This window comes from Sorex fumeus, unplaced genomic scaffold, assembly GCF_029834395.1.
Source record: "Sorex fumeus unplaced genomic scaffold, SorFum_2.1 ptg000073l, whole genome shotgun sequence".
NCBI lineage: Eukaryota > Metazoa > Chordata > Mammalia > Eulipotyphla > Soricidae > Sorex > Sorex fumeus.
The window spans coordinates 20618190-20636724 of NW_026606130.1; the positions used below are offsets into that span (position 1 = coordinate 20618190).

An 18535-nucleotide genomic window follows, 5' to 3' on the forward strand; every position below is an offset into this window, starting at 1 on the left:
ATGCCCAGGATACTTAGAAGTCAGCCTCTCTGATCCCAGGGTGTGAATTCTTATCAATGTGACCTACTCCCTCAGAAAAGGTGTCCTTAGTTTAGTCCTAAAAGAGGAAGCGTGATGTACCTAACTGGATACAATGTATGATAAGGAACAATTAACTATATGAAGGCATGATACTCCATCTCCATCAAGCATAATCAACCAAGTTTATATGCACAGGAAATGTTTGAAGAACGCATACATTATTTTCAGTCAATATGAAGAATGCTAAATATATGAATGAACCTTTCTTTTGTTTTCTCAACATTAATTGTGAACCATACCAAATGGTCACAAGGACCCTGACTTTAAGGAATTCATAGCCTAATGGGGAAACACAAAATAAGCATTTATAAGTATACACAAATATTCTAATCAGTATACAGTGTTTAAAATTTGTAGTAGGCCCACAACTGATGAGGAACAGAGGTGATCCTTGAATGCAGTATCTACCTTATGTATGGGTAAAATACTATTTGATACTGATTTATAGTTTCAATAAACCTATTCAGAAACTGCTCAAAGTATATCACAATAGCAGTAGATGTCCACATAGTAGGTAGATATTTAAAAACATATGACAGGGTGTAATATACAGTAATTACAATCAAATATATACGTTTGATAAGTATGTCAGATTTTCATATATTGATAAGCACAGTTGCTAAACACCCAATAGTGTGCGTGTGTGTATATATATATATATGTGCTTAATTTGAGAGAATAAATGCCACAAATATGCACGCTAAAGTGCATACAAAACAGTTTTAAGTGTTCATTAAGTATTGACTGACGATGACACTTTGGGGGTAAGAATGGAAGTTCCATCTCTATGAATAAAACTGAATTAAATAAATATTTCCTTCCTTTTCTTGGAACTCAGGAGTCTAAAAATCCATATCCCAGGGGGAGTGGGGGGAGTCTCCCGCCTTCCTTCGTTTAAAGTCCCAGATGTGTCATCTTTGAACGCTGGGAACCCAGTATTTTTCCCTTAAGCGGTACTCCAGCACAAAGAGCCGCTCATAATTAAGAACCTGAAGCCACCTTCCGTGGCCCTCACAGGAAAGACCGGTAGAAAAGGGAGAGGCTGTTGGGGCGGGGCTCTCACAGAGCTGAGGTCATCGTTGGCGGGGGGTTGGGGGGTGGAGGGGGGATGTGCCAGTGTGAGCCCACCAGCCACCAACGCCAGCTCCTCTTCCGGTCGGTTTCACAATGCGCATGCGTAGCACTGGCCTTTAAACGTGCAGCGTCGGTCCACCCGGAAAAGGGATCCGATATTTAATTGCTAACTTGCTCTTCCGCCGCTGGAGTGGACTATTTGTTTTTAGTCTGAGAGGTGCCTTTGAGTTTCCGCTTCCAAATAGGGAACCTACACCAGCCTATTCAGCTCGATTCCAACGGGAAGAAGGCTTCGTAGGGTTTAGCTTCACTCCAAGGTATACGAGACTCGGAGGAACACCCCGCGGAGGGATTCGGTTTGTTGTGGTGAGAAAGTGGAAGGGGGGGTGGGAGACGCTGACAAACCAAGATGGCGGCGGCGGCGCTGAAGGCCGTGGTTATCGGGAGCGAGCTGTGGTGGTAAAGGCTGCGGTAGTTGGTAGGCACCGGTTGATACTGGGACGAATGGAATAGGGCGAAGAAGCGGTAGCAACTGTGCTAGCCTGAGCCTCTCAGTGCGTGACGACCGCACGCCCCCTGGGCCCTCTGGCGGGCGTCGGCTGCTCCGTTTAGGGCCTAGTTTCCAAGCAGTGCCTGGGCTTCATACAGAGGCGGCCGCCATGAATCCTTAAGGGCGCACCATGGAGCCGGGGTCCGACGACTTCCTCCCGCCGCCGGAGTGCCCGGTGTTCGAGCCCAGCTGGGCTGAGTTCCGAGACCCTCTTGGCTACATCGCGAAAATCCGGCCCATCGCAGAGAAGTCCGGCATCTGCAAGATCCGCCCACCCGCGGTAAGCGTGGGGACCTTGGTCGCCGGCACGAGGGCGGGGATGAAGAACTAGGGTAGCTGGCGGAGCAAAGCCTGAGGTGGAGAAAGCTTAAAGTGTGGGAAATGGGAATGGCTGGGATCGTTGTGAATACGGCGAGGGTTGGAGAGAGGATGCTGAGGCCAGGGGTCCTCTGGTGGAGGTCCCCATGTGACTTGAAGGCAGAGAACCCTCTTCTGTCTCCCACCCCCCTCACCTCCTTCCTCCTCACCCCGCGCTACAGAATCACTCTGGGTGAGGTTGCAGACCGGGATTCTTACTGAGCAGGGGAAGAGTCACAAAGCCTTTCTTAGTTAACACCTGGGGCAAGGCACTAAATAAAGCCTTTCCCCCATCTGCTGTCATCGCTGCTCTTAAAGCTGGCAGTGTGGTGTAATAGAAAGATCCCAGCTCTGGAGGGAGGCAGATCTGAGTTACAAACTCCACTCTACAGCTTACCAGCTGTGTGACCTTGGACAAGTAATGTAATTGCTAAACTGGTGAAATGGATCCCATGAATGGATCTTTCGAGAATTGGATTAACAGGTAGCGTCTGTAAGTTGCAGGCAGTAGCTAAGTGGTAATTATTGTGACTATGAAGATGTTTGATGTGGTCATTCGTTTGCCCCTATGTGAGTTGACTCATATTTACTCACACCCTGCCAGGTCAGTAGACCAGTCCGGAAATAAGTCGCACAGGGAATGTTCTATCTCTCTGGCTCCCTTGAGATGAGTTCAGCGAATTATTCCCTGTTTTCTTAGTTGAAGACAATGTCAGGATCTTTTCTTCCCATATAAAGAGGTTTGGACCAGTCAGCTTGGGGTTGGGGTATGAGATGTTAAGGAGATTTCTACTCTGCAAATCAAATGTAGCAAGTTCCTAGAAGAAAAATATCTTGAACTCCCAGAAACAGATTGAAACTTGAGAGGTTCTGAAAGTATTCTTATAGAGCATTTGATCCCGAGAGGTCAGCAACAAAGGGCATAAATGATGTCTTTGCTCCTAGGCCTGGCTTCAAGCCAGGAAAAGGCTGCCCCCAAAGGCTAGGATAGGCTGCTGTTTTGCTGACATGGAAGAGAACTATGTGTTGTTCACTTACCACTTGGGATTCCAGGATCAAGAATTGAATTTGTCTGTAAGAGGGCATATTTAGTGGGTTGAAAGGGAATGGGAAGACTCAACTGCCACCTGAGGAGGGCGCTGCAGGCTTCCTTACTGAGTGTTTTCTGTTGCTCAGCCACAGATCTAGCTGGTTTCAAATGGATCCTCTGGGAGGTATTGGGTAAGCTGATTTCTTCCTTGTTGGAGCCTGGCCACAGATCTCTAAGGTATCCTTGTCCATGGTGAGGGAGTGGCAGTGGGTAGCGAGAGGTCAGAAAGGCTAGCAAAAGGAGAGACTGGAGTCCTAGGCTGTTTTCAAGGAAGCACTCCCTGAAGTGCTCTGACAGACCTGTGGGAAAGAGGCTTGTCTGACTTGGGAGAAGGGAGTGTGGGGGTGGGGTGGGGGTGAGGCGGGTGTGGGTGGATAGAGATAGAGATAGTTGAACCTAAATTTCTATTTTTCTGTCTTAGGCTAATCTAGACAGTCTGGCTTTGTGCTGGTTTTACCCTTTCTTGTAGGACCAGGAAGGGGGAAAGTGACGCATACGCTTGTGTCTGTGTGTCCTTGTCTGTGTCTGTCTGTGTTTGTTCTGCAGGATCTATTGTTTATTTTGATTCTTTTTCTTCCCTCTAATCCAAGAGACTGAACTGTTTCTGGGTTGGATGTTTTCTTTTTATATAACTGTTCCTAGGCCAGCATTCTTTAACCTTTTTACACCTGTGAACTGACATCTCTCCTGCATACTGGTCCACAGACCGGCAGTAATAACCAAAGCAATAGACTACTGGTTTTGAACCATTCTACACCTGTGAACTAGAGGTTGAAGGCCACTTTTCCTGGGCCACCTTTAGGCATCTGGGCCTTTTAGATGGATTTTGAAGACTTCACTCAAGTAGTGCTTGAACCAGAGTGGGAACCCATATGTGTATGGGATATATATGGGCGGGTGCTTGTAAATTGGAGCTTTGTCAGAAGAAAGGAATCGTGTTCTGAATTGCTGAACAGGAGACTGCTACTCACAGGGAAGACGGGTAGGAGAATATTGATGTATCGGAGTAGACCTGGGGGACCTTGGAAGAGCCTTACTTTCTTTACCAGGTAACCTTATCTCTTTATCACCATCCTGATAATATTGACATAGTATTTGACACGGTAGGAAGTGACTGAAGGTAGGATGGGGAAGCTCATAGGTTTCATGGAGAGCCAGGCACAAAAGTTTTTCTGGGCCTTACCCAGCTATCTGTCACACCCACAGCTCTGGCTCTATGATTTTAGCTTTGCCATCTCCTGTGAGGTTGCTTGGTCTTGCACTTAGTCTTTTTTTTCTTTTTTTGGCTTTTTGGGTCACACAGGCGATACACAGGGATTACTCCTGACTTTGCACTCAGGAATTACTCCTAGTGGTACTCAAGGGACCATATGGGATGCTGGGAATCGAACCTAGGTCGGCCGTGTGCAAGGCAAAAGCCCTACCTGCTGTACTATCCTTGCATTTATTCTTATCTAGAACTTGATTCAGCAGAAAAAGAGGGTGCCTAAAGTTTTGGGTTTGAAAACCATACCTGGCTCAAGTGTGCTACTTGATGGGAGATCAGAGGACCTGGGGAGCGTGTGTGGGTTTGAACTTTTCCATTTTAATTTAATACCCCCACCCACATATACTTGGGCTGGAGCGATAGCACAGCAGGTAGGGCGTAGCCTTGTGCATAGCCAGCCCGGCCGAGCTGGGTTCAATTCCTCCACCCTTCTTGGAGAGCCTGGCAAGCTACCGAGAGTATCTCGCCCGCACAACAAAGCCTGAAAAGCTACCCGTAGCATATGCCATATGCCAAACACAGTAACAAGTCTCAAAAATGAAGACATTACTGGGCCCACTCGAGCAAATCGATGAAGAAGGGAGGACAGTGTAACAGTGTGTAACCCACATATACTCACTGAGTTCCAGGTGTTTGTGCCCTGCTTCTTTTGGGGTATAGGGAGGGGAGGAATAGTGTGATGTGTGCATTCAAGTATGAGTCTTTCTGGCCTTTTTTCTAAAAGTAATCATGCAAAAAAGCCAACGGTTTTAGTCTCTCTGTGTGCGTTTGTGCGTGTGTGTATGTTGTATGTATATATAGACTCCAGTAGAATACAGAGTCTTGAACCAGAGGTTAGAAGGTGTGAACTCTAAATGTAACCACTAATTTGTTACATGATTTTGAAGAAATCATTATTCTAGTTTCACTGTATCCATTTGTAAAATAAGGACCTTTGTGGTGGTTAGTATAGTTTCTTTTTACCACCTCAGCAGGAGCCAAAGCTATGGGAAAGAGAGGGCTTTGTGGGAGGCCTTGAGGGGAAAAGCTCGGCGTAGATCACCCTTTGGGTAGAACAGAATGAGATTTAAGTCCAACACTTTGATTATTTTCCCCGAATATCCCATGTCCTTCCTAAGTCCTCCATTTTTTTTGCTTGCCACAGTTGGGCATCCCAGCAGTTCAAATTCCTATCTTCTCTTGCCCTTTGCTTCCCTCTGCTCCTCTTGCTCTACTGGGCTGGTATATGAGAGAGGACTAATCGGAAGCCTGTTGATTCTTGCTCCCTATTCTAGCTTTTCCCTGGGGTGTCTGGCTCAGACCCTTTAAACAGGGCAGACATTAAAGATGAATACTTTGAATTCTGCCAGAATTAGACCCAGAATGTGCTGGGTTGTTAGTTTTCTAATCTGTCTTGTTAGAAAGCCAGGGCAAGAATTCATCTTCTGGTTTGGAGAGATGGTTCAGCAGGGCGGCCTTGCATGCAGCTGACCTGGATTCAATCTCTGGCACTTCATATTGTCCCCAGAGCCCTTCCAGAAGTGATCCTTGAGTACAGTCGAATGTGGCCCAAAACACAAAATTTCTCTTTCCACTTTGCAGATGAGAAAACGGGTTCACAAAGTTAAAATCCTGTAGCTTGTGGGGCTGGAGAGATAGCACAGCGGGTAGGGCGTTTGCCTTGCATGCAGCCGATCCGGGTTCGATCCCCAGCATCCCATATGGTCCCCTGAGCACTGCCAGGAGTAACTCCTGAGTGCAGAGCCAGGAGTAGCCCCTGTGCATTGCGGGTGTGACCCAAAATGCAAAAGAAAAAATCTTATAGCTTGTAAGTATTGGGGCTAGGACATGAATTTCGGGCTTTGGCTCCCGTTCCTATGTGCTTTCCAAGATTAGTATTCCCAAGACTCTGTTCTCTAGCACATGCGTTGGGGATGAGGACTTCACGTGGATTTGATGAGATTTTGGAGTCAAATGTTTCAGGTTCTATTTCCCTAATTTTTCAAATCCTTGTACTGAAATTTTAGGAGAGTCTGAAGTTTTTCAGGGCATATGCACGGATCTTTGGATGTGGACAGCCAATTATCTGTTTTGAGTGGGTGGTGGGTTGGGTCTTTGTCAGGTTTACAGGTCTGCAAAGGAGTGAATGGTCTGCTGAACTGTTTTTGGTTCCCTCTGTTACTACACTATACCATAGTAACCCAATTCCTTTTTTCTTGTCTCCCCCTAACCCCTTGCCTCCAGGATTGGCAGCCACCTTTTGCTGTAGAAGTGGACAATTTCAGGTTTACTCCTCGGATTCAGAGGCTGAATGAACTAGAGGTGAGAAGACTGACAGCTGGTGGCTAGGTTGGAAGAGTGGTACCTAAGCAGGATCATTCCACTACCCTCATACCTTCTCTAGTTAAGGCACTTTACCTAACTAGGCCTTTATTATCTCTTCTTAAAATTATATGAAGGACATGGAAGAAGCTTTAGAGCTTTGATTATAACAAAGAGCAGGGGCATTTGGCATCTCTAATGCTGGGGGTGTTACTTTCCCACAGAGATTTAATAATACTGAAGTTCCTTTCAACTGACCTACCCTACTTATGTCAGCAAAAGGGAAAATAGGACTGGCTGAGGTCCTTTCTTGCTTGGCCAACTGAATGTGGCCTCATCTATTTATCCACAGCCCTGTGCCTTCCTTCTGTGGTAGTTGGTAGTGTGGGAGATGAGGTGGATGAACAGGGACAATACAAGAATTAGTTCAATGACGGATAGGTTGATTACAAAGTTGGGCTGGTAGAGGCTCAGGCAGGTAGGCTTTTTCCCTCTCTTTTTTGCTGTGTATAGGAAGTCCAGGCCCTTTGCATGCATAAGAAAGGTTCTCCTCTAAGGACTTTTGAAAATCTAGGGCAGGGTGACTGATCAGGTCCTACACAGTAGTAGAACCATGTGTCTTGCATGTGTGAGGCCCCTAGTTTGATCCTTGACACTGCATGGCCCCCTGAACACCTCCAGGTGTCGCCCCAACATCAATTGGGGAAAAGAATCTGAGAATGTGGCTCAAGTGGTAGAGGGAGGCATTGAATTCAATACCAGGTATTCTGTGCCTCCACCAGCATCATTGGGTGTCTTCTTGGTGGTCCCTGAGCTTGCCAGTCATGGCTTCCTTGATAATAAAAGTCCTGAGGTAATGGTGTCCTAGGTAAGGGCCTGGAGTTTCCCATGAAAGATGTAGGTTAGATGTAAGCTAACAGTCCTTTTCCTTGCTGTTTATTCATAAGCCTTAGTGGTTGTTCAGGAACAGGGAGGGAGGGTTAAGTACTACGCCTAACTCATTCTCCTGGACCAATTTCTATATCTTTTTTTCATCCATGGCCTCCTTCCAACGTGCATCCTTCCTTTGGCTCCCTGTCCTACTGGGTACTCCCTTGGAAGTATCCTGGGGACCCAAAGGGAGCCATATGACCCTGGTTTGAGAAATATTGTTCCAGATCACAATTCCTTAACCAAAGAACTATTGACATTTTGGGCTGGATAACTTTTGTTTGTTTGGGAGCCACACCTGACGGTGTTCAGGGTTTATTCCTGGCTCTGCATTCAGGAATCTTTCCGGGCAGGCTCTGGGTACCTTATGGGGTGCCAGGGATTGAACCTGGGTTGGCCATGTGCAGGTCAAGAGAACTACCCACTGAACTATTTGTTTGACCCCAAACCAAATGTTTTTTTTCAGGTTTTGCGGTCACGCCTGGCGATGCTTAGGGGTTACTCCTGGCTCTGCAGTCAGGAATCACTTTTGGTGGTGCTCAGGGGACCATATGGGATTCTGAGGATTGAACCCAGGTCTGCCACATGGGAAGCAGGCGCTTTATCCACTACACTATCACTCTGGCCCCTGCCAGATAACTTTTTTATCATAGAGGGTGATCCTGTACATTATAAGATATTTATCAGCTTTCATGCTTCACATTTTGCAGTTCAGCATATTGGCATTGCTAAATGTTTCTTGGAACAAAAATCACCCCTCATTGTGAACTACTGTTCTAGAATCAGACAAGGTGCTTTTTGGGTCAAGGCAAAAATTATCTTGTGGCAGGTACAAGTTCCTTAGAGAAGTGAATTGAATGAGGTTTAGCTAGTGCACGGTATACCTAGGATGGGGTTAGGGCAGCTTTTCTAGAGATACAGTGGTAGCTAATGAGGGAAAAGTATAGAGATGAGTTGAAGGTTGGAAAAGCTAATGTGTTATATATGGAGTAGTGTTCCTTGCCTCTTAGGGGCTCTCACAGCTAAGGAGCCATCGGTTTCTTAAGTGTATCATAGTGTTCCTCACTTTATGAAATGTAAAGAATCCTCCTTGTTTCCCTAATAAGATCAGAGCAATGTAGTAAATGGTAAAGTCTAATTCTTTCTAGAAACAGGGTCTATGGGTGATTATGGACTTGTGATTGAGTCCTAGTCAAGTTGTTGTGGGCTTGGTGCATTGGAAAATCCTTTGGTCACTGAGCGTCTGAGGAAGCACAGTACATGCCAAATTTCTAGGATCTTTGGCCTATGTCGGGTCTAGAGTTCACCAGTGCTGATTTAGCATACTGTCTTTTATTTCTTTAGACCATTTTGTCTCTCTATCACACTTCAGGCATCACAGAAACAAGTTTTTATGGTGCATAAGCAGTGGTGCTCTTTTAGAGCCTTTTTTCTCTGAAATATTCCTAGAGCTTTGATATACCCTTGGAATTTCCAGAGGGCCTTTACTATTCCTCTGATAAGTTTACCCTCTGGAGTAAGTGGATTGGGTAGTTATTTTTTCTGTTATAATTAGAAAATGGGTCCAGAGAGTAGACTGACTTATTCAAAGCTATACAGTCTGTTAGTAGCAAAGGAAAAGCTAAAATTTCAGTCATTTGACCTCCAATCTCTTAGTACCTGCTTGAGGAAACTGTGGCTTTGGAAAAGATAGTGATACGCATTTTTGTCGGGGAGAATGAAAGTTTATGTATGTAAAGCTTTGACTGTTATGACTTGATCCTCTCTGCTTTGGGACCTTGGACTTATCCTGTTGATTAGAAGACAAAGATAAGACAGAAGTGGGCTTAACACTACCTGGAGTTAGGGATTCAGTTGAGAGACTGAGATTGGACTGTTCTGTATCCTTTGACCTCCCATAAGATTAGACCAGAACCACAGAGGCCACATGGAAGGGGGGACAGCTTTTTTGAGTCTGTCTTCTTTAGGCCCAGACAAGAGTGAAACTGAACTACTTGGACCAGATTGCCAAGTTCTGGGAAATCCAAGGCTCCTCCTTAAAGATTCCCAATGTAGAACGGCGGATTTTGGACCTCTACAGCCTCAGCAAAGTAAGAATAGTTTTTTCTTAAATCCATTCCCACCTACACCCTAATACTCTTGGTTTTCTGGGAACTCACTTGGTTTAGATACTGGACCTCTAAGCTGTAATAGAAGTGCACAGCCTGATAACACAAAAGCTATGATAGAACTTTTTGGCATCTCTTATTGAGATTTGATTGTGAGTGGTTGTGGTGGGAGGAGGGGTAAGCCCCCAGTGAAACTATTCATTGCCCTTTCTCAGGTCTACTTTCTCATGTGTACACACACAGCACATTCATATTCCTTTCTACTTCTACTTGCAGATCGTGGTGGAGGAAGGTGGCTATGAAGCCATCTGCAAGGACCGTCGGTGGGCCCGGGTGGCCCAACGCCTCAATTACCCACCAGGCAAAAATATTGGCTCCTTGCTACGCTCCCACTATGAACGCATCGTTTATCCCTATGAGATGTACCAATCTGGAGCCAACCTGGTGGTAAGGATGCCAGACTTGGGTGGAAGGAAGCTTCCTCCCAGATTCAGATTTCCACACTTGCTTTCAGTGAAACTGGCTCAGTGGACTGGAAACCCGGGATCCACACTCAACCCTTTTTGTTGTTTTTGTTTGGGGGCTATACCTGACAGTGTTCAGGGCCTATTCCTGGCTCTGCACTCAGGAATCACTCCTGGTTGTGCTTGGGAGACCATGTTGACCACGTGCAAGGCAAACACCTTACCTGCTGTACTATCTTTTAGGTCCCACAACTCGATCCTTTTCTAATGGTATTTATTTTCTTCCCACACTACTCAGAGTCAGAGGTACTAGAGTTATCCGTGGGATAGCCTGCTGTTTTTTTTGTTACAAGGTTTTCATTTATAGAGGAATTCAGAAGGGGAAAGATCTGGGAAGACATGAAATATGATTTAGTGGGGGTGATGGTTTTGGGAAAGATGGTTAAGAGGGTATAATAAGCATAGGCAAGAGAACAATTCTCAAAGTGTCTGCTGGTATCAGTTGTAACAGCAGTTGGACAGGGCCTATCTTTTGGTTGGATTAAAGGGCCAAGGGGGGTAGAACCACAGATTTGTTTTTTATTGAGAGATTGTAGAGAGACATTCTTACTATTGGGGACTGGTCCCCATATCCTGACCCCTTACTCCTCACCTGCCCCCAGCAGTGCAATACACGTCCGTTTGATAATGAGGAGAAAGACAAGGAATACAAACCCCACAGCATCCCTCTTCGGCAGTCTGTGCAGCCTTCCAAGTTTAACAGCTACGGCCGGCGGGCCAAGAGACTGCAGCCTGATGTAAGTACTTCCCTTCTAATTTAGAGCTTTGGAGATGGAGAGACTCCTCTCCTACATTTTGGCCAAGATATTGTTTCTTGTTCTATTCTTCATTCTCTCAGTTTCTCTGGGTTCTCCTAAGCATTAATGTGCCTCTCTCTAGCTTCACTTTTGCTCTTTTGTCTACTCTCAGCTTAACTCTAAGCTGAGTCTTGGTCTTTTCATACAATAACTTTTCATACAATAACCTGCCAATCTTGCTTGCTTGCCTGACTTAATTTGCTCAAAGGTTAGAACTCTTCTTTCTTCGTACATCTGTATGCTAGCTTCAGGCAGAAGTTTATGTGCCAGGCATTCTTTAAGGCACTGGGACTATTAGAGAACAAGAGAGACTTTCCCTAGCCTCACTGAATGAAGCATGTGATTTAGGAGATCATATTATTCACTGCTGTTTATTGTTAGTGCCAAATAGAATTAGATTTCTTTTTATATGTATTTTATCCTTCAAATACTTTGTAACTATAAGGTAGAAATTAACATTCTTATCTTGTAGTTGTGAAAATTGAGATTCTATCTCATTTTTTCCAAGTCAGGGTTGAGGAGGGAGCTCACTTAACCCCAGTCTCCAAAAGCAGCTCTGAGTTATTACCCTGGCCTGCCTCTGTCGTAGCCCATGGCATGAGTTCAAGTGACATATAATACAAGCTATTTTTCTTTTAGAATAGGACAGGCTGCCCCAGATGGCAATGTTGATTTATTTCTTTCCTTTTCTCAGCCGGAACCCACAGAGGAAGACATTGAAAAGAATCCAGAGTTGAAGAAGTTACAGATTTATGGGGCAGGCCCCAAGATGATGGGCCTGGGTCTCATGGCCAAAGATAAGAATCTGCGGAAGAAAGGTAAGACCTGACAGATTGGGACAGTTTGAAGGGTGGCCTTACCTTGGAAGAGGAGGAAGGGTCCTGACTATCAGTTAGAGCCATTTTTCTCTCTCTTAGATAAGGACGGGCCTGAGTGTCCCCCTACTGTAGTCGTGAAGGAGGAATTAGGTGGCGAGATGAAAGTGGAGTCAGCCTCACCCAAGACCTTCCTGGAGAGCAAGGAGGAGCTGAGTCACAGCCCAGAGCCCTGCACCAAGATGACCATGAGGCTGCGGAGGAACCACAGCAATGCCCAGTTTGTAAGGACCTAGCCCTGACTTCCTAATGTTCTGCTTCTCATTCCTTCAACAAGCATCTCCCCAGTATGGCACTGGGATGAGGTTGCATTAAGCAGAGAAATGGGCCTGGTGGGCCCTACCCTCAGGTAGCTTATTTAATAGGGGAAACAAAGCCAACCCACATGGAACAAAGAACAAGAAAGGGTGATCAAGTACTGTCAACATGAAGTGCTGAAAGGGTCTAGAGAAGGAGACTCTCCAGGATAAAGGCTAAAATTCTCATTACCATGCATGATCCAGTGCCTGCTGACCTCTAGCCTCATTCCCCGGCACTGCCCACCTCACTCCTCTGCTATAACCACACTGAATTACTTGTAGGTATGTTCATTTTTATCCTGAGATGTGCCATTCTTTCTTTCCTCCATCCTTTCACATGCTGTTTCTCTGCCTGGAAGAGTTTTCTTCTGCCCCACCGCTTTAGGTTTCAGTCAGTTCAATGAATTCCTTCCTCAAACCTTTCCCTCTTTACCTTCAGATGATTTGCTTTTCTGGGCTCCCACACTACTGTGATAGCTGCTTTTGGTGGTTTCCATACTGCCCTTAAATTTTCATGAACAGGGACTGGAGAGATAGTACAGCGGGTAAAATGCTTGCTTTGCACACAACCTAAACTTGAGTTCAATCCCCAGCATCCTATCTGATTCTCTGAGCACTGCCACAGTGATGCCTGAGTCTAGAGCTGGGAGTAAGCCCTGAGCATTGCCGGGTATGGCCCAACAATGAAAAGAAATTTATATGACTGTGTGTTTTTTGAGTAATGTTTAGAAGAAAGATATCCTGTGGTTTTAAAAAAATTCTTTTTGTTTTTTGGGTTTTACTTGGCAGTGCTCAGAGACTGCTCATGGCTCTGCTCATGGGAGTTACTCCAGGGACTGCTTGGGGAACCATAAGTGATTGTGGGAATTGAACCTGATCATCCCATATGCAAAACATGCTAGCCCTTTGAGCTATTGCTCCCATCAAATACTAAATCTTATTCATCATTGTACTACAGAGTATTGAAGACATAAGTGTTCAGTGAGTTATTGAATTAATAAAGATGAGGATACAGAATTCACAGAGAGTATGTTAATGAAGTTAAACTCCAGACCAACTATGACTACCTATGCAAAGTCATAAATAGTCCAGCCAGCAAATATAGCAGGTTTCTGATGGAGATTTCTGTGGACTAGAGCATTATATAAGAGCCTGATATTTGAAGTCTGGAAAGGGTAGGTAGGTAACCGTTTGCCTCCCTTCCTTGACAGATTGAGTCATATGTATGCCGAATGTGTTCACGAGGGGATGAAGATGACAAGCTCCTGCTTTGTGATGGCTGTGATGATAACTACCACATCTTTTGCCTGCTCCCTCCTTTACCTGAGATTCCCAAGGGTGTCTGGCGATGCCCCAAGTGTGTTATGGCGGTAAGACCTTCCCAGTCCCAGTTCACATGTGTCTGATAGGATATCTTTGCCTTTCTCGTGAATCTTACTTCAGAGCAACCTAGTTCAGCCACTTGTATATTTTGGGTGCCTGGGGCAGGGCTAGGTTGTTCCAACATTTGTTAGAAAGAAAAGGAGACAGCTTTTGTTTGTTTCCTCTGAAAGTTCGCAGACCACCTGGGGAGAAGAAACTGATGATGGAATAGATTGCTTACTGGTGTATATTCAGGCACTAAGTTTTATGTTAGAAACCCTGAGTATAGAAGTTCAAAGGAGAAAAAAATGACATGGGTAGCTATTAGAAAAGGTCAAGAATGAGATTTAGAATATATGGATATGAAAAAATACTATTCCTTTTATTTCTAAGGTTTTAATTCCCCTTGGTTTTTTTTTTTTTTGGAAAGCTTGGGAAATAAATAAACTACCTCTTTCACCAGCTATCAACAACCATTTTTAGTAGCCTGGTATACTATATTCTCATCTTTTTGTTGTTGCATATATAAAATTATCTTTAATGTGGGACCTTGTATATTTTTGTTTCTTCATAATTATTTTCTTTTTCACGGACATGGTATATTTTTAATGTAGGTTTTCCATCATATGGATGTAATGGGTGTAATGTTAAGTTGTTGTCCTTCTTTTGTAATAAATTGGTTTGTAAAGATGTAGACTTTATAGTCCATTGTGGGCAAACATTTACACACTGGGGCAAGGAGGAATACAAGAGTAAAGGTATACCCAAAGGGAGTTTGAAAACAAAGGGAGACTGTCCCTAGATTAAGGACAGTAAGGAGAGCTGCTGAAGCATTAATGAGGGCTAAGAGACCTGGGAAATCTGCTAGGTCCATTTCATGAACGTCCTACTTTCACCTGAATTTTGGTGCTCATTCACATTCTCTCTGGATTTCTTAACAGGAGATATATATGTTCTTGGATGGTTATTAAGAACAGGTGTATACCACTATTTCTTTGTGAATTTTATCTTCCTTTATAAAAATAAGCAAATTTCAAGCAAAAAACAGGTGTGTACATGCACATGCACATACAGATGAGGAAAGAGAAAAGGGCAATGCCCTGATAGTGGTGGAAATTAGATTGGGGAGGATTCGGGTACCAATAGTTTCATAGGCAGTGAAGCCTACTACTGGGCTAAATACAGATTTAATCTGAAGCCATTAATGTAGGCACAAAGTAAGGCAGAATCATGTCTTAGGAAGTAGTTTAAAGAACAGCAGTAGTGCATGGCTTGAGACTGTAAGTAGGTGATTCATTTCCCATCATTCAAGGTAACTCAGATGTTCATTGCCATTGTCGAAAGCATATAGTTTTAAGTCTGAGCATAAAGGAGTTTTCCCAAGCACTGAAATTTTAGCTTGAGATAAAAATGGTGGAAGAAAAGCATATGATATATTTAAGTCAGTCAGTGGGTATAGATAGTAATCCTAAAGGAAGAGAAATGCCTGTGGGAAATACTAAACCAGCTGAAGCAGCAGTAGGAAAAGTTGGAGCTAGAATGTAGGCTTTGTGGCCTTGAGTGCAGACCTTGAGCTTTCTTCTCTCTCTCCCTATCCTGTATTCCATCTCAGGATTCTTCACCTATTACCTCTACCTTGGTGACACTTCCTTTGTGTTTCAGGAGTGTAAGCGCCCTCCTGAAGCCTTTGGCTTTGAGCAGGCTACCCGGGAATACACTCTTCAGAGCTTTGGTGAGATGGCTGACTCCTTTAAAGCTGATTACTTCAACATGCCTGTACATGTAGGTGATGGAGGCTAGGGTTGGTGCTGAATGGTCTCAACTTTCCTTGGTCAAGGAAGCCAAGAAATAATGAACCTGTTCATTTGATACCCTTGTTCCCTAGATGGTGCCCACAGAACTGGTGGAGAAGGAATTCTGGCGACTGGTGAATAGCATTGAGGAAGATGTGACCGTTGAGTATGGGGCTGACATCCATTCCAAAGAATTTGGGAGTGGTTTTCCTGTCAGCGACAGTAAGAGGCACCTAACCCCTGAGGAAGAGGTAAGTGGATAATTTGTGTTTTGTCAGCAGTGTGATTCATGGAAAGTCATTTAGTATGTAAAAGACTCAAAATCTGTTGGATATGGGGATACTTGGACCTATATTACATGGTTGCTATGAGATTTAGATGAGATGAAATATTTAAGAACATAGCCAATTGTTTGGCTTGGTGTATCCAACCACGAGACTGGCTGTTTCCTTGTCTGTAAAATAGGGATTGTGTCTACCTTGCAAGATTGTTATAAGAATGAAATAGAATGATCTATTGTATGTGTAGGAAGCAATAGAGGATCCAGGCCTACTTCATAGGAAGGCTATGTTTGTTTCACAGCCAGGCTTTATATTTGCAGGAGTTGTGGTGGGTGCATGTAACTATAAATCACCCAGAAATTCAGTTGAGATTTTCTGTGTGTGGTGGAAAAGGAAGATCTGCCTGTGTTTCTTGGATGAGAGCTCAAAATTAAGGTTCCCTAGACTACTTATGCTAAGGGTTGACCTGACCTGACAGGAATATGCAACCAGTGGTTGGAACCTGAATGTGATGCCAGTGTTGGAGCAGTCCGTACTGTGCCACATCAATGCAGATATCTCTGGCATGAAGGTACCCTGGCTTTATGTGGGCATGGTCTTCTCAGCCTTTTGCTGGCATATTGAGGATCACTGGAGTTACTCCATTAACTACCTCCACTGGTGAGCTGGGTCCCTGGGGAGCCAGGGAGGCAGTCAGGGTGGGCTTTCTGAAGACAGTGGGTAGTGACCAATATCTCTGTCCCCTTTTCACATGGATAGGGGTGAGCCGAAGACCTGGTATGGGGTACCCTCACTTGCAGCAGAACATTTAGAAGAGGTGATGAAGAAACTGACACCTGAACTCTTTGATAGCCAGCCTGACCTTCTGCACCAACTTGTCACCCTCATGAATCCAAACACCCTCATGTCTCATGGTGTGCCGGTGAGTGTCCAGAAAGTGGAAATGGGTAGAAATGATATATCTGTGGTGCTGGTTTTCATCTGGAATCCATCCCTGTTCCCTTTCTCATTCCTATTCTTGGTTGGACTAAGAACAGAATAGATGCACAAGATAATAGTGGCTAGATGGATACACAGTGTGATGGTAAACCCTCTGTACCTTGTGTTTAAAGGGAAGCACATGAGGGATGGCATCCTCTCTGCATTTCACGTAGCAGAGGGAAATTGGTATGGAGAGGGCAAGACACATCATTTCCATTCATCCATAGCTACATGACTACACATGACCACATTTATAAGGAAAACTGAGAAATGTGATTCTTATTCTGGATATGTTCACTGTAAATTAGAGGTATGAAAGAATTGAAAATGAATACTAATAGACAGTTATCAGACTCTGCCATACTTTTCAAGTTATAACCCTTCCTAGAGCAGTGAGGTCTTTTTGCTTATTTAACAAGTCAAAAATTCTTTGATGGTAATCTGTTTTTTACATATAAAGTTTTTTACATATAAAGTATACTATATTAAGTAGTACATTTAGATGGGTGTGGGTATGTGCACATGGATATCTCAAAGAAAGGTAAACTGAAAAAAAAGTTGACCCCACAGTCTTGAGTTATCCTTCCTGTGGAGTTTTCTCATACCCAGTAAAAATTTTTGTTTGTTTTTGGGCCACACCTTGCGATGTTCAGAAATCACTCCTGACAGTACACAGAGAACGATATGGGCTTCAAGGAATCGAACGCAATTGCCTTCCTGCATTGCAAGCACCCATCCATTCTACTGTTGCTCCTATCCCCTGCTAAAATACTGAATATTCAACCTGGCTTATCTATAAGGGACTTCATATTTACTGGAAATTTCTTGCAATGATAAGCACCAACCAAATTTTAGGTGTGCATCTTAAAATCTCATGTTTAATACTGAAGGAAGAGGTATTAGTACATCCTCCATCTCTGTTTTAATTCTTATTTTGTCCTACTCCTCTCCATTCACTTTCACTCACCTGCTGTTGTTTTCCCTGCCATTTAGTTCCATACATGGTAGGCATTCAGGAATTATTATCTCCTTGAGAGATCCTTGTACAGTGTCTATTTAACAAGGTTATGGGTTCTCTCTTTTTGGTTCTACCTTCACTTTATTTTGATATACTACACACTTTAATATTTTTGCATTTTAATTATATATTTAATGATATTTAACCAAGAATTGAACTACTTAGGGAATTAGAGGAAGCATCCTCAATAGTTCAGTCAACTGTCCTCCACTTTGGATGGGGAAGAATATCATTTTACTTCCACCCAACTCTATTTAAGAATTACTGAACTCAACTCCAGATATTAGGAAGAAAAAGGGCCTTTCCAGTTCTGCTTTTTACAAATAAATGTTGGGTCTGACCTTCCCTTGGATTCCCTTTTTCCTTCCTGACCCAGAGCACAGTGTCAGTCTTTGCCAGTAATGTTAAGGAAATTTTTTAATAGTAGAAAAAGAATTCTCTCTTTAGTCCTTTTTATTTTTTAAAGACATTTATTTTTAAACGTTCATTTTATTTGCTTTTTGTGGGGGTAGAATGCAGCTCCCAGGCAGTGCTCATGGAGCCCAAAGGGGACTGTCAACATTACTTGGTCAATGAGGTAGGTCTGTTCACTGTTTGGGCCTGAGGATGCAGAGCTACTTGGGATCTGTGATGCCTGCCAGGTAATATCAGGGTCACCCCAACCAGGGTTTGAACTTGGGTGCCAGACCACTGAGTTGTTTCCCAAGTTCCTGTATTACAGACTTGTTTTAAGGCCATCCCTGGTGTTGCTCAGGTATTATTCCTGGCCTGGGTATGGTGACTCCTGGTGGTGTTCAGGGCCTAAGGCATGCCAGGGATAGAATCCAGGCTTCCTGCATTGAGTAGC

The 18535-nt window shown here is 44.0% G+C and overlaps 1 protein-coding gene across 5 annotated transcripts in view; it reads left to right on the forward strand.

Moving 5' to 3' along the window:
• Positions 1–1598: 1598 nt before the first annotated feature.
• KDM5C (lysine demethylase 5C) overlaps positions 1599–18535 on the forward strand; it is a 34134-nt gene continuing 17197 nt past the window's right edge. For 2 of the 5 annotated variants that reach the window (XM_056130005.1, XM_056130009.1), the window contains exons 1-12: positions 1599–1985; positions 6643–6720; positions 9618–9740; positions 10035–10205; positions 10885–11019; positions 11774–11897; positions 11976–12178; positions 13465–13623; positions 15278–15397; positions 15501–15659; positions 16168–16349; positions 16449–16611. In XM_056130005.1, coding sequence (XP_055985980.1) covers positions 1836–1985; positions 6643–6720; positions 9618–9740; positions 10035–10205; positions 10885–11019; positions 11774–11897; positions 11976–12178; positions 13465–13623; positions 15278–15397; positions 15501–15659; positions 16168–16349; positions 16449–16611 — 1767 coding nt within the window. In that variant the 5' untranslated portion in view covers positions 1599–1835. The remainder of the gene's footprint in view (positions 1986–6642; positions 6721–9617; positions 9741–10034; positions 10206–10884; positions 11020–11773; positions 11898–11975; positions 12179–13464; positions 13624–15277; positions 15398–15500; positions 15660–16167; positions 16350–16448; positions 16612–18535) is intronic. The other 3 variants (XM_056130006.1, XM_056130008.1, XM_056130007.1) reach the window with 3 other exon arrangements.